Source organism: Cyprinodon tularosa, unplaced genomic scaffold, assembly GCF_016077235.1.
Source record: "Cyprinodon tularosa strain WSP-4 unplaced genomic scaffold, ASM1607723v1 ctg451, whole genome shotgun sequence".
Taxonomy (NCBI): Eukaryota; Metazoa; Chordata; class Actinopteri; order Cyprinodontiformes; family Cyprinodontidae; genus Cyprinodon; species Cyprinodon tularosa.
In genome coordinates, this window is record NW_024039176.1 from 635,388 (window position 1) to 651,634 (window position 16,247).

General features: G+C 38.7%; 1 protein-coding gene across 3 annotated transcripts in view; it reads left to right on the forward strand.

Annotated features, from left to right (window-relative positions):
• Positions 1–16,247, forward strand: part of LOC119793408 (nuclear receptor-binding protein 2-like) — a 52,733-nt gene extending 36,486 nt beyond the window's left edge. Inside the window, exons 2-18 of one of the 3 annotated variants that reach the window (XM_038300621.1) lie at positions 2,484–2,606; positions 3,428–3,529; positions 3,614–3,697; positions 3,970–4,010; positions 4,093–4,187; positions 4,279–4,302; positions 4,403–4,489; positions 5,230–5,285; positions 5,370–5,465; positions 7,718–7,850; positions 8,000–8,102; positions 8,209–8,259; positions 8,342–8,477; positions 9,650–9,724; positions 9,851–9,914; positions 10,619–10,674; positions 14,562–16,247. In XM_038300621.1, coding sequence (XP_038156549.1) covers positions 2,484–2,606; positions 3,428–3,529; positions 3,614–3,697; positions 3,970–4,010; positions 4,093–4,187; positions 4,279–4,302; positions 4,403–4,489; positions 5,230–5,285; positions 5,370–5,465; positions 7,718–7,850; positions 8,000–8,102; positions 8,209–8,259; positions 8,342–8,477; positions 9,650–9,724; positions 9,851–9,914; positions 10,619–10,674; positions 14,562–14,648 — 1,413 coding nt within the window. In that variant the 3' untranslated portion in view covers positions 14,649–16,247. Of the gene's footprint in view, positions 1–2,483; positions 2,607–3,427; positions 3,530–3,613; positions 3,704–3,969; positions 4,011–4,092; positions 4,188–4,278; positions 4,303–4,402; positions 4,490–5,229; positions 5,286–5,369; positions 5,466–7,717; positions 7,851–7,999; positions 8,103–8,208; positions 8,260–8,341; positions 8,478–9,649; positions 9,725–9,850; positions 9,915–10,618; positions 10,675–14,561 lie in introns of all 3 variants that reach the window. The other 2 variants (XM_038300620.1, XM_038300622.1) reach the window with 2 other exon arrangements.

Sequence of the window (16,247 nt, forward strand, 5' to 3'; positions counted from 1 at the left end):
CACTGCAAGCACAGTCCTTCAAACATTTAGGAAAATCAGAGAAAAACCCAAGATAATGAGTAGGCATGAATAAACTATAAAACTAAAGGAGGTGCAGCATGTTTAGAAACATACTGTCAGGAAAGGCAGACACAGCATAAAATTGAGGGGAATTACAACTTTGTAGCATTAAAACTGTGGTCAACAATTGTGTAGCCTGAGGATAGAAATTCCAACTCAATTTTCCAAGATTGTGATTCTGATACAGTCATGCTGAACTAAAAGATATGCTTCTGCAGAGATTTTATTGTTCTACTGTGCAACACACGGGGCTTCAGTGTGCTTGCAGGCCGTGTGCAATCAGAAATATACACTTTTATTTATTTTTTTTTAGTTTATTTTTTTTACTGCAATAGGTTCTAAACCCATTTCCCCCTCCCAACTCATTTCACCACCGCGGCTGCTGCTTTAATAGAGCAGGAGGTTAGAGAGCAGAGACGGTTATTTCCTGTGATGAGTCTTCTTTTAGCTCTTTGCTGCTCTCTTGCAGAGAAGAAACCATGGGATATCTCCCTCTGCCAGATTACAGACACAGCCTCTTTACTCTTCACGGCTTAATTTTATTCCTCACAGTCTGCGTACGAGCGCCACCTGCTCCATCTTGCCACTTGTTCTTGTCTCTTCAAGTCCCTCGTGCACAATCTCCTCACTTCTCCTTCTTTGACAGCCGCCCGCTAATCCGTCTCTACCTTCTTTACAAAAGCTGCCGCTCATCTGTTCGGCTCTTTTCGCTGTTCATCAGGTTATGCCTGACTAGGGGCATTTGATATCTTCCCTCTCCTCTTACTGAAGTCTTCACTGTGATCAATGGATGACAAAATTTGATCTGCAGTGCAGACAGTAATGCACTTTACTCTGGATTTTTCTTAACAAACTTTTAACTCTTTAGCAGTGAAGTAGCTTTAAACTAATTATTATTGCCTTATTTCATATCTTTTTGCTGCATTTTATTCTTTTAGTGTGTTTTATCATTTTGTGATGTTCAGTACTTAGATTTCAACTTTTAGCTGTTTTAAAACGCTCTACAAATAAAATTGATTATGATGATGATTGTGATGAATGAAACTGCCATAGCATGCAGCATTTATCTGATGTCGTTCTCGTTGCACAGGGTCAGCTTCCTTTAATTTTAATCCATCTCATTGTTTGACTACATTGATCTGTTGTATTTTTTACACAAAACAGAGATCTAAAGCCAGATATTGGGTTTAACACCTATGAGATAAAAAAATAGAAAGATAAAAAGATTTTTTTTTTGTCCTAGTTTGGAAATTCAATTGCTGACTATCGTAACGACGTGGTATTTCACCCATACTGCAATTTTATCACAGGTAATTAGACATCGTAGCAGGAGAATGAAATGTCACTCTAGCTGTTCTCCTGATTATTCAAGTTATATTTGTTTATACAAAAAAAAACACAACTGAGTCTTGCTCCATGTGTAAAAAAGCTTGTTATATTTGCCTAAACAATATTCAATGTTTTACCGTAATGCAAACCAGGTTTGAATCCTAGTTGCTTCAGGAACAACGTAATGTAGAAACTAGTCTGAGCTCGCCATAATGACTTGCCTTGTTGATCACCGAGTAGCGAGCAGCAGAGAGAATCCAAGCAGTTATCTTATTGTCATTTCAGCATTCATTCTCACCACTTCGTATTAGCATCACGCTTAATGGTGGATTTTATGATCACAATTTGCTAGCATTGTACCAAATGATGTTATGCTGGTATCATGCCGAATGCTACATTTTATTCCAGCTCAATGTTTAACGCTACGTTTATGTTAGTATCAGTAGTCTGTGGGAGTGGGGCTCGAACCTGGAACCTCCCCTGGATTCCAACCTCTATGCCCTAACCACTAGGCCATCCAGGCCGTGTTTTTTTTTGTCTTTTTTTTTGTTTTTGTTTTTAAAGAGGTTTGTGCCATTATTGCCCCAGTGCTACACTTATGTACATTTATACTAAACGTTTCCTTAAATGGAAGAAAAATATTGCATGGTAGATACAGTGTGTCAAAAATGCTACAGTTCATGCAGTGGCACCACCATGGGCCACTGCATGAAATGCAGTACCCTGACCACCCCATTGGCCAGGGTAAATTGTAGTACCATCAGTTTAGCTTTTCATCCCACTATGTACAGGCAGCATTAAAAATCACACAATACACCAAGATATGAGTAGGGGATTACTTAAGATTTTAGGATTTCTACAGGCACATTTACCAAAATAGTGGATTCAAACCATGAAATTGTGGCCTTTAATTTCAGTGTGCCACTTCCAAGATTTTTAGTGGTCCCATCTGGCCACCCCTATGAAACAGTTCTGTAGGCGCCACTGATTTCAACCTAATATCATGCTGATTGCTGCACTCCTGTTATTACGAGGCTAAAAGCTGCGTTTATTTCTGAATTATGCTAAGAGCTCCTTCCCTCTGCCCTCTACAGGTCAGCCAAGGAAATGTCCCTGGCGTGGAGAGTGCCTCCTTGGCCATGGATACAGAAGAAGGCGTGGAGGTGGTGTGGAACGAAGTTCTCTTTTCAGACAAAAAGGTCTTCAAGGCACAGGAGGTACTGTAACACCGGCTGAGATTTTAGAAATGTGTCATAGTGAGAGAAGAACGACTCTGAATCAGGGCAACCACGGAGACAGTTAGATCAGTTTAAGGAAAAGTTTACTGAAACAAGGAACAGAAAATGGAGTCTGGCAGGATCTTCCTGGTACAGCCTAGGGAAAAGATGGGTGATGGTGAACAACTGATCTGAGGTGGAGGGAAGGTGGAGGATGCTGAACTCACGGGGCTTGAGGTTGTCTTGAGCTAGGAAGGATGTGTCCAGGGTCCAGGAGCAACTGACTGCACTCCTCAGGTGATGGTTTGTAGAAGGGTGGACAGGCAGGTGGGCTCCTGGAGGAGGGCTGCAGCAAACTGGCTTGGTTGGTGGCTAGGAGGGAAAAACAGAGACAAAGGATTAGATCAGGTTAGAACACGAATCTAGAAAACTGGTCGGTCTTATACCACGCTGGTAGCAAGAAAGAACTGACGCCCTCCTCCTGGTCCCAGCTCCTTAAGTAGGCTCCAAAATTAACCGAGATGAGCTGCACCTGCCCATCACACCCTGCAGAGAAGAGAGAGAGACAGACACCAGACCTGCAGTATGACAAAATGTTCTTACATTTAATTTTATTTTTAATAGCTAGGTTTTAGTGTTTTGGGTAAAAAAATAAAAAAATAAAACTCAGATTAAGGAGAAATAATGTATTGTATCCCCAAAGGATCGCCTGATATACTTTATTATTTAAAGCTCAGTGGAGCTTTTCTTTAGTTAATAACTGAACATGAGAATTTTAAACTTAACATACTTTTTGTTTTGTTTTTTCTTTATACATTCAGGAGCAAATCAAAGAAATGTTTGAGAACTTGATGCAGGTCGAACACCCCAACATCGTTAAGTTCCACAAGTACTGGCTCGACATGAAGGAGACCCAGGCTCGGGTGAGAAGTCGTGTTTTTTCTTTTCCCACCTCTACTACAGTTTGGAGCTGACTTATTTCGTCCTTTTCCATATTTGACTCTCAGGTGATATTCATCACTGAATACATGTCTTCAGGGAGCCTCAAGCAGTTCCTGAAGAAGACGAAAAAGAATCACAAGACCATGAATGTAAAGGTTAGAATATTCAGTGTGGTCACATCCTCAGTCTTAGAGATGAGGTAACTTAGAGTGTGCCATATCTATATCTGTTTAGCTCCATATTTTCCTAAAGAATTAGTAAACACAGTTTACAATTTTTTTGGATAATGTTCAGAAACCCTTTCTTCCCTTTTGTCTTACTGTGTGTTCATCAAGCTTCCTTTATTATATCACGTGATAATAAAAGAGTGTATTAAGAGGATCTGTTTTTGTGGAGGAAGTAATTTATCGTTATCTCTCAGGCCTGGAAGCGATGGTGTACCCAGATTCTGTCGGCGCTTAGGTACTGTAATTTCCTACAGGGCAATTGATATGATGAATGTCTGTTTTTACACCTCTAACAGACATCTGCATTTTTCTGTCAGTTATCTCCACTCCTGTGACCCACCAATAATCCATGGTAACCTCACCTGTGACACAATCTTCATCCAGCACAACGGCCTTATCAAGATCGGCTCAGGTCTGCACCCAGCAGGGCTTCTTCTGACACTGCAACCTGTTTATTTCCCTTCAGGAGACACATTTAACATTCTTCATTTTTATTTCTACAGTGTGGCACCGGCTCTTTGTTAATGGTAATGTACAAAATTCTGTTGTTTTTTTTCCAACTCATAGATGTTTTATATTTTTCCCTCTATTTTATCTAAAACTGCATTGGGTGGCTTTTCCTTCCAGTGTTCCCAGATGCCAGCGTCCACAGCAAAGGAAGGCAACACCGGGATGAGCAGAGGAATCTTCATTTTTTTGCCCCTGAGTATGGAGGTGAGCCTGCTGAATGATTCTTGTTTATATTTTTTTTTACTTTGCCTTTTTTATTTGTTTATTTTTTTACTTTTCTTTTTAATTAAATTGAAAACATCTCATTATTTCCAGTTTTTTAGTTTAAGAAAAAAAAGCAACAAAAAAACCAAAAAAAACAACATGTTTGCAGCTGACAGGATTCCTTAAAACATAGACTTCAGATCTAGATAAATAATACCAAATGGACAATAGACATGAGGTAAAAAGGATGAAAACTTTGGAAACATTTAGAAAAGTTTGGAATACCAGCCTGGTAGAAATCTAGACCTCTATATAATTATAATTACAGAATAGTGGGCAGTTCCTGGTGGATTTGCATAAGCATAGCTCAGCAACTTTAAGGAGATTCCTAAAAAGCCACATTGCATCACAAAAACATTTGTTTTTGCAGCCAAAAGTGGTTCAGTGACATATTAAGGAAGACTGGGCATGTTTTCCCTCACTTCTTCTTTAGTTTTGGCCCAGTCGTTCCATAGTGCTAACAAAACACTCATTCAAAATAAAAGTTGTTTTTTTTTGTTTTTTTTACAAATATCACCTGCAGTTACATATCCTGTGTTTCTGTTAATATGAGGCTTTGATCAGCTCAGGTTTTTATCCTGTTACAGAACAAAAGGTGTTTTACTCCGCATTGTGTATATTTGTGCATCTGAATTGTTCCTGTTTTCATCCCTCTCTGTCTTTTTTTTATCTACCTCCAGCTGGAGAGGATGATTACTCCATAGACATTTTCTCGTTTGGCATCTGTGCTCTAGAGGTGAGATTTAAAAAAAAAAAAATTTTAATACAATCTGTGGGTGTTAAACTCTGTGTTTGAATTATCTTTTTTTGGTAACAACAGATGGCAGTACTGGAAATCCAGGGCAATGGGGATGCTGCTGTGTCCAAGGAGGCCATAGTGAATGCAGGTCAATCTCTAGAAGACCCTCTGATGAGAGTAAGTTTCAGTGCAAGTCCTAAATAGACACAGCACATCGAGTGAATAAGGATAAAAAGGCAAAATACCCCATAATCTTCCAATACCCATCCATGCTGGGCTGATGGGCTGACCTTATAATTTTTTTTAATTTATAAGGTACAAAAATCTGATATGTGTTTTAAAACTTTATCCACCTTGAACATTTTCCATATTATTAATCTAAAAAACAGAAATAACTTTGGGGTAAAAATGCCAAACATAAAAAGCTTTAACTGATTAATTGCCAAAATTAAATCAGCAGCTGCTTAAACAAACACTTTCTTTAAGAATTTCCACACATGCACCTGTAAGTGGGCATCCATGACGTCTGGTTCCCCTGCTGTTATTTATGGGCTCCACACAAAGCAGTTATGTTAAATTACAGCAGGTTTACCTTTAATTGATTAATATTTAACATCAAGCTGGAGTTTTGAAGAGTTGGTGGATGTAAATCCAGCTGTTTATAGCATAATCTGGCTGTTAATCTGAGCATGGCTCCTCCTCTGTCAGAGAGCGGTCAGGAGAGGAGCAGGCGTGGTCAGCTTTTCCAGGATTTATGACTGATATATAATCTTTTTAATGAAAGTCTTATATCCCTCTTGTTTTAGTTTACTTTGTTTGTATCCCTTTAAGATGCTTACGTTAGATGCATTAAAATTATTTTTTATCATTATTATCTCCAATTCATGGCCTAGAACTTGATTATTCTTTAATGGCCACTCTCAAACTGACAGTAGCACAAATTACTCATTTGATTGGTGAGGACTGAAGCAATTTTGGCATTTTAACCTTTGTGCATGCATCATTTGTCGACTTACTTATACTGACGATTTTTGAAATTGCACAGAAACATTTTTCCAACATATTTTAGTGCTCATTTGGATTCTTTGAAAATCAGGCCCTCAGTGTACACTAATAGATATAAGCTTTTTTAAAAGACATTAACAGAATAAAAAGTACTGAAACTTACTCAAATGCATTCATTGAAATTTGAATTCTCTCAGTCTTATTTCAATCCACAGCACTTATCTCAAGGTACTTTACAGAGACAATTAAATCAAATCAGACAGATTTGTTCGAAGTTGGTTCTAAGAATTTTCTCCTTCTGGGTGAGCATGTAGCAACAGTAGACAATTGCAATGCGTTGTTGACTTTTCAGCAATCTGTCACACTGAACATAGAAGCAGCAACAGTGGAAAGAAAAAAATTCCCCATCGGTTAACTTGTGAAGCATAAACCAGATGCTTCATCATTAGATTGAGCTTTTAACTTTTAAACATCAGCTAATAAACTAGCAACCCTTTGAAATTAATGCAATAATCTTACATCCCAAAATATGATGGAAACAACAACAATTGGGTGGAACTGTACATTTTTCTAATTTTCTTTTTACATGTAAAGGGAAATGTGCATCAATCTGTGTCCTAAATTAGCATAAAATGATTTTGTTTTCCCTGAGAATTAAATTGCATTCAAAACTTGTTTGGTACGAAGATCCCTAAGATGTAGACAATCATACATCTATAAAGTGGTGTGTAAAGTTGTGTGCAGCTTTGGAGCTACTGGAAGACCTCACCAATGGAAGAATTGGGAGTTAGCGTGCTTTCAAACATTGTACTGATCAGCTGACACATGATGACTGGTTCATCATCTGGTTCAGAGGGGAATTAATTTGGGACTCTGCACAGATCTGGCCTCAGCCCTACCAAAGGGAGACCTTTGGATGAAAACTCCCTGTGCTTTTTTCCTTTAGCTGGGCTTCCTTGCAACTGGAGCTTTTGCATTAGCCATCTACTTTAGATGATAATAACGTTTCATTTATTATGATATTGCTAACAGGTCCCCCATCAACTTTACTTTTTAGATTTTAATTACCCGAGGACTGAATTCCCAGTCAGACATAAGATTATACTCTTCTCCTTCTCCTAGACTAACACCTTTATTTCACAACCATTGAATCTCCTTTTTTTCCATTACTGAACATATTGCCAAAATTATTTACACAACTTTGTTTATTAATTTGCAGACAGCCCCTTCAGCTGCTGCGAAGTTTTCCATATCCTTTTTTTCCCCACAAAAAACTTAGAATTTCTTCCTAGGGCCAATTTCTAGTATGAAAACGGCAAAATGTTTTATGCTTCAGGTTCCAGGATTTAAGCAAATAATTCTCAGTAACATTGGGTAATATTGCAGAGTTTTATTGAACAACTTTGTCTCTCGGTTCTGTGCAGGAGTTCACGCAGTCCTGTTTACGCCATGATGCAAACCTCCGTCCCACAGCTCATGACCTTCTGTTCCATAGAGTCCTGTTTGAGGTCCACTCCCTCAAACTGCTCGCCGCCCACTGCCTCATCAACAACCAGTGTGAGTTTTATCACCTCGGTACGCCGAGCTGCCAGGAATCCTGCTACCAGATCATCCATCTGCTTTGAAATGTTAATTTTGTCAGATGTCTTTTTATCCCTTTTATTTAAAGGCTAATTGTTGAAAACCCTTTTTTTTAATATACACAGATTTGCTTCCTGAGAATTGCGTGGAGGAAAAGACGAAGTCGTTTGACCCCAATGCTGTTATGGCAGAGATTAGACACAATGATAGACTTGGAGTACAGCTCAAGTATGAATAAATAACTTTTTTTTTTTTTTCTGTACGGTTAATGTAACTTGACAAGTGATGCAAAACACTCACTGTGCTTCTTCCCTTTCCCCTTCCTGCCTTCAAGATATTCCCATGTTTCCCCTTTAGAGCTTGACAAGTTTCTGGAGGATGTCAAGTAAGTGAAGATTACAGTCAAAGATCTGCTTTGCATCTCCTGTTACCTGTTATTTCAAACTGACATCTTTTCCTCTGGACAGGAATGGGATTTACCCCCTGATGAACTTTGCCACATCTCGTCCACACCCTGTCCCTCGAGCGTTGTCCTTGTCTCAAGAGCAGGTGGAGACAGTGAAAACACCGACTCCTGAACCCCAGGAGACAGAAACGAGGAAGGTTAGAAATCAAGATTTCACCTCAGCCATAAGGCTCTGTTTGATGCAAAATTGTGGCGTATTTTGAAAAATGTGTTCATATGTGAAACCATTGATAACATTATTAATTAGGTCCGTCTGCAGCACTGTAGTAGCATTTGCACTAGGTTGTTTTCCCAATTTTGCATTAGCAGTGTGGGGCTTAAGGGTCTTTGCTCAGACGCAAAGAGGCAGCCTTTGGGAGTGGGCTTGATCTCAGAACCTCTGGGACCAAAGCGCAATGCCCAAAGCACTAGGCCACCACTCCCCAATCGGTTTAAGTCTTCCAGTCTCCCAGTGGTAGTTGAAAATTCTGATTAAAAGCTCACAAAATCTAATATCAGTGTCTACATTATTAAAACTGATCAAACCAAGGGTCTGATGTCCCACTTGTATCAGTATTTATTGCAAAATTTTAAAGATGCAGCTCATGGGTCCCCCCAACCCCATCAGTAAATATAGCACCAGGCTCCTTTTTTTTTTTTTTTTTAAGGGAATTTGAGTTGCATATTGAAAAACAGAAAGCTGCCTTTGGATTACCAGCAACCTGCATAATGCAAATTTGGAGGTGTGTGCTGTTCTCCCCAGTTTTCCACAGGGAGTGTAGCACAAACTGCTCTTGACACTGCATTTAGTGGGTCGAAAATGGTTTATTTTAGCTGCTTGGTGAGTTTTGTCTTTGTTGGAGGCCAACCAGTTATCTATAAGAGTGCTGCTAACTTTCTGGAGGTGGGGTGAAGTTTCAGCTTTGTCATAGTGAAAGCTTAGGCTGTCCTGCTTCAACACAAGAAGAGTTATGTCAAGGATTGCCTACTATTGCTGCAATCACAAGGCAGGATTCGGATACATTGTTGAAATTCTAATAAACCACCTATTTTAATGGCGAGCGATTATGCTGATGTAACCCCAGAAGACGTCTCTAAGACCCAGCAGAGACTATCTGGTTTTTAGTCTGGTGTAAAGATTGTCTTGTTATGCTAAATATCATTTACCCACCCAATCCAAATAGTGCTTAAGTAATGCTAAAAATAACACGTTTTCTCTCTTTAAACTATTATAGTAGTACATGAATGTGTGGATCTGTTTATTATATCCTTTATGATTATCTGTGACTGTAATATACATCCACATTTTATGACGTATTTATGTATGCAGGTTATTCAGATGCACTGTAACTTGGAGTCAAATGAAGAAGGGACCAAAACTCATGTGAGTCTCACAGTACTGCAGGTACTTTGCCCATTCTATGCAACTCAGTTAAGTTCCTTATTCATAAACCATACTGGGCTGTTGTCATTTTTGTTCTTACTGGCTTATATACATTTCTTGGTTTAATTTTGATATTTTTTTCCTCAGCTCTCATTGTTTCTGAAGATGGATGACAAACTCCATCGACAGCTTAGCTGTGACATATTTCCAAGTAAGTTTAAACGTGTCTTTGTATAGGAAATAAAAACTGACCTTAATGAACCAAATGAGAACAATCTACCCTTAATTAGGTACTTCTATCATTTTTTTGAAGTCATAGATTAAGCTTTTTATTACGTTTTTGTACATTAAAAGTAAGACATTTATGGGGAAATTTTAAATCTGTAGAGTTGGACTAATTTAAATTACGGTACTAATGTTGTTTTTTTGAAAAAAGAAATAAAGATAATGAAAAATGCTAAGAAATGTCATCAAGAAATGCATGAAATGGTTAAAAGTTCTACATTCTTTGGCTAAGAGCATGGGGTTATATACCTGGACAATATTTTTATGTTTTTTTGTTCTGTTAATTTATTATTTCTCAGTTCATCTAAAAAATGTAGTTTTAGCATTAAGAAATTGTTGCTTGTTGACTTATTTCATGCCAAACTGACATTTTTTTAAGAAACTGATCAGTGATACAGTTTTACTAATTTGAAATATTGCATTTTAGCCTAAGCAAAGTGAATACCACAGAATGAACTTGGCAAACAGCTAATTCAAGGAAGATACATTTTTAGGCCTTGTCATGTCAGAGTAGTTCCTTAGATGCTGACACTTCTACCCCACCCTTTTTTTTTTTTTTTTGCTCATTGCTAATTATGAACTGTATAGAATTCTATTTAATATTCCTAAAATGTCCTGTGAAACTTTCAGCGGACACCCCAAAAGACCTTGCCAGTGAACTCGTCCACTACGCCTTCATAAACGAGGTATAGAAAAGCTTTTAATTGAATTCCTTTTTTGGTGTCTATAGGGATACATCTCTTTGAAAAATGGTACGGTATATATATATCTTTGGTTTTTTCTCTGGTGTTAGATGCTGTTTAGCTGAAAGAATTTTTCTTTCCAACATATTTTCATGTTGTTAACTCTGGTTTGATGTTTAACCATAGCAACCATTGCAAGCTGTTTTTTTTTTTTTTTTAGACCAGGTAGAAGTTTATTAATATCTCTAAACTACTTTCGCAAGTTAAAAAGGAGGCACCGAAGATGCAGAGCAGAAGCAATAAGAAGAAATGGGAAATACAAGTCGTCTCTTCTATCAATCATTATGGGCAATGGGAGATCCTTGGGAAACAAGTTAGAAGATCTCCAGGTTCTAGCAAGAACTCACCCGAGATATCAGGAAAGCACCATTATGAGTTCAACTGAAACATGGCTGCAGGATCATGTCCCTGACTCCCGAGTCTCACTGCCAGGCTGTCTGATCATATGAGCAAAGATTTAAAGAAGGCTTGAAAATTCTAGGAAGGTGGGTTTGCATTGCTTGGGAACAACAGATGATGTTACCCAGGATCTGTTACTGTGAAGAATCTTGACTGCAACCCAGATTTAGAACTGCTAGTAGTTGGTTTCCCTCCATAGCGTTCACCTTTTCTTTTGGTAACTGTAACCCTTGGGAAATTGGATCACAATATTGTTTTTCATTGATTAAAGTATAAGCCCTCTTTTTATAAGCCCTTAAGGTAATCTGCATGAAGGAGAACCCTATGAAGATGATCACAGGAAGCTGAAGTGTCCTAGAGAGAATCTTGGTCCACCTGTGCAAGCAAATAAACAACTATTGCAACCCCTGCACTTATTACCATACAGTTGGAGTTGAAGGTGCCATCATATATCTACTTCAATAACTTCACTGTCATTTAGACAAGACAGACACCACTGTGAGAAACGTTTTCTTTGATTTCTTCAGTGCGTTTGACAAGATACCACCTGATTTACTTCTTAAGAAGCTCTAAGATTCAGGTGGAAAGCATCAACAATTGCCTGGATGGAAGACTACCTCATGAACAAACAGTTAATTGTCATCTGTATAAAGCACAAACTAGGTGTTCAGCAGGACAGGCAACGGTACTCTCATCATTCCGTTTTACTCTGTACACGTCTGACTTCCAGTACCAGATAGAGTCCTGTCATTTTCTGAAATACTCAGATGACTCTACAGCCGTTGTGTTCATCAAAGATGGAGAAGAAGCTGAGTACAGAGAGCTGGTGAACCGCTTTGTGGCATGGTGTGGAAACAATCATCTGATCCTGAATGTCAACAAAACAAGGGAGACGATTGTAGATTTCAGAACAAAAATGTCAAATGCTATTTACGTCATGGGTCAAGATAGGGAGGTGATGGAGGAATATAAATACCTCTATTTACCTGAACAACAAGCTCGACTTGAGGCTCAACTGTGAATTCGTCTACATCAAGGGACAGAGCAGATTGTACTTCTTAAGGAAGCTTCGGTTCTTCAGTGTTTGCAGGACGATGCTGCATATCTTCTATTCATGTTGTGGAGAGTGGGATCTCTTCTGCCTTCATGTGCTTTGGTAACAGCTTCAGACCAATCAATCAATCAAGTTTATTTGTATAGCCCTTTACACTAGCCAAATGGTACCCAAAGTGTGTTACAACAAAGCCATAAAACAATACATAACACATAGAAAACATACAGATACAATTAAAAGTGCTGTAGTGGTGCAGGGCTGCAGGACATTAAAAGCCTTCCAGAAGTACATAGAAAGGGGCACACAGAAAGAGGACATCTAAGAGACAGTATTACCCTAGTCAGAATTAAATGCTAATTTAAAAAAAGTGGGTCTTAAGCTTTTTTTTTTTTTTTTTAAAGGCTGAGGTCAGTAGTGGTGCGGATGTCAGGGGGTAGTTTGTTCCACAGTCTGGGAGCAGCGACGGCAAAAGAACGATCGCCCCACTGTTTGAGTCTTGGCCTAGGGACCTCTAACAGAAGCTGACCCGAGGAGCGCAAAGCTCTGCCACAAATGTGAAAAGTTAAAATCTCAGACAAGTAAGAGGAGGCCAAGCCATGAATGGCGTTAAAAACAAACAGCAGAAGTTTAGAATCAATTCTAAAACGGACTGGAAGCCAGTGGAGTGACGACAGCACAGACCAGGCCAGATGACTTAAAGCTGGTAAAGAAGGCCAGCTATGTACAGGGAACACCACTAGAACCTCTGGAGATGATTTCAAAAAGAATTATTCATAAAATGAAGGACATTATGAAAAATAGTAAACATACTCTTGAAAAAAATTTTAAAAACCAGAAGACTATCTTCAGTTACCGGCTTCTGCAGAACAAATGACAGAAGACAGACTTCCCTAGAAGCTCCTTCTTGCCTACAACTATCACTGTATACACCAACTCGTTGAAGAAATACCCCTGCATCTCTAGAATATTTAATTTCCCTTTTGAATCTATTGATTTTATAATTTAACTGAAATGTTTGTGGTCTTTCTGTGACATCTCATTCAGATTTTAGTCAAGACTTTGACAAGGCCGTTACAAACCTACAAGTGATCATTTTGTGAACATTGTTTTACTGCATTACTCAATCGATTGTGACCTCCTGAGTGAATTTTTAAAGCTCCTTTAAAGTAATTTAGTCCAACCACTTGTGGCAAGGTTCATCTCAGTTTGCATAATGGCTCCAGTGGTTCGCTGGTATCCCAAAGCCTTAGTGGTTGGTTTGAAACCCTTCACAAACTGTTCTTTTCTATAATTTGGGACGTGTTGTATTGCTTTGTGAAATCTTTTGCCCTTCTCCAATTTGTCAGACATGTCTTATACAAAAGAGTTTTTCTGGATTCTACAGGTCAGGCAATTATTGTACATTGATGTTGTTGGTAAAATTTCACCAATTTCACTTTAGGAGAGCAAATACAATTTTCACAGAAATACAAATGGTAAACGTAATTATTAAACATTTAAAAACTTAAGAAAAATGTAATTCATACAGATCAAACGGATCATACAGTCAAATTGATTCAAAGTTTTCTATCTAAGGAAAACCAATTGATTGCATCGACTCATTGACTCGAATGCAATCCCTCACACTAAGCATGCTTGTAGCAACAGTGGAGAGGAAAAACTCCCTTTGTACAGGAAGAAACCTCCAGCAGAACCAGGCTCAGTGTGAGCGTCCATCTGCTGAGGCCAACTGGGGTTCAAGGAGACAGAAACAGAGATTGAAAAGAGAAATTGTAAAAGGCAGCCCGTCCAGGAAACACACAGCCAGGCAGACGATGAAGAGAGCACATCCACTCAGTCACAGTCAGAGAAACAGGACTACACTGAAAACAGGCCGATCTCCAACATCTATAAACAAAGGTGTTGATGGCAGCCGCACAGCTGATATTGCTCTCCATGATGGAGGAACATACGAGGCGAAGCTACTATGAGAAAAAGCAGAGAGAGCAGAATGTTAGAGATTAAACTAACAGATTCTGCAGAGTAGGAGAATAGAGATAGTGTGATTGTTTTATGCTGCAGTATTTGGTTTTAATCAAATTCTATTCATAACATTTTTCCCCTAAAGAGGAGAAAGAAGTGGAGTTTAAATCTTTTTATTAGCAGACTTTACATGGCACTTAGTTCAAAGCATAGGTGCATGATCTCAAGAACATTTTAAAACCTCTGGCTCATAATATTAGGTTATAATTTACCAGATAAAGTTATATTCCTTCTTTAATTGGATTGTTTTATTTTAGACAGATTTGAATTTTGCTGTTGCTTAGGCATACTGCTCTATTATTAGCATTATCCGATCTTATCGCTGATTTAAACGAGTATGTATGATTATGTGCAGGAGGACAGCGAGAAGGTGGCCTCGTTCCTGGAGGACTCAATTACCCGACACCGGGTCCGAGCGCTGGCCGCTGGGAGCAATCAGTGATGGCGGGAGTCATGACAGCAGCTGGGCCTGAAGGATGAGGCCCCATGGCGTATTGACTGCACAGGTGGAGAACGAGAGGGAAGCAAACAGCTGGGGAGGACATTGCAGTGGATCCCTAACGGGACAAAGGACGAACGCTAAAAGGCTCTCAAAGTCAGCAAATCATCCCAGTTAGAAAGAAACAGCAGCGAGAGTGAAACTGAAGGTGCTGCTGGTGGGAGGATTATAGGCCTCATAGGCTCCACAGAGCAGGGGAAGATCCACAGAGTCCCTGCCTGAAAGGGCTACAATGCCTTAAATTATATCCATCAATTCATTTCTCAATAACACTGCTGAGATGGTGTTTTACTTGCAGATACAGCAACTAACGTTAGTGTAATACATTGTACTGCTCCATCCCTCCTTGCGCTCCTGTGCAATAAGTCACACACAGTCTGTGATTTGCTAAAGCCTCCTTTCTTCTCAAGCCTTCAGTTTATCACAGTTTTTAAGAACTGGATATTCCATCCTATATGCACTGTTATTAATACTCATTCAGTTATATATTTCTACACCCTAACTGTGAACCGCAGAAACATTGCACAGCTCATTTTTCTTCTTTTATTTTATCCTTTTCACAAGCAAAATTACCCTCACCCCCTTTTTTTTTTTTGCACTCCTAAGTTACAGGCTAGTTATCACACATCTTAAAATGTCTTATTGCACCTAGAACTTAAGCTATGAGATGACGCCTTCTCCGGTCTTAAAAGGTTTCCCCGTGAACGTGTTCTGAAAGCCAAAGACCTGCAAAGTGCCTGATGTGGCAATGCATTGGCATCGTACCCAACTTATAAAATTCTGGAAGAAATCCATCATGGTTGGTTTCATTCTTCAAAAACATGCTTACATTTCTTTGCCTGGAATCTATAAAGTCCACTTGTGTAAAATTGCAGTGGAATTTGACTCTTAATAATTTCACTAAGCTGAAGCATGTAGTTATTGGACATAATGACGGGATCATTTTGCTCTTGGCTGCATGAATATGACATAAATATTGTTGGGTGTTAGCATTTAAAGAGAAGACATTGCCATATTGTTAATACATTTTATTGTTCTATAGTTATTTTATTGAAATAGTTTTGTAAATATTCTAAGGGATGATTAAGGCAAATGCCACCCTCTTAGAAACTGGATTATTAAGTTTTGTTTGCTGTATTTGTGCTTTATAACCAGTGGTGTTTTGATCAAGAATGTAGCTCATTGCAATAAGATACTTATGTCATGGCTCTCTAAACTCAAAATTTATAATTTTTTTGTTTGCTTAAAAACTGTTGGTCCCCAAAATCCAGTCTTTTTTGGTTTATTTCTAAAGACTTCAGGGCTTTGAGGTGAAAAAAAAGTTTTGAATTTAGAGTTTTTTTCATATCTGGATAAGGATTGAGAACATAATTAATAATTTGGAAAAGTCGTATTTCCAGGCTCTATTCCCAACCTAATGTTGTAAAACTGTATGCTTGCTTGCTTCCTTCCTTCCTTCCTTCCTTCCTTCCTTCCTTCCTTCCTTCCTTCCTTCCTTCCTTCCTTCCTTCCTTCCTTCCTTCCTTCCTTGATTTCTTTCTT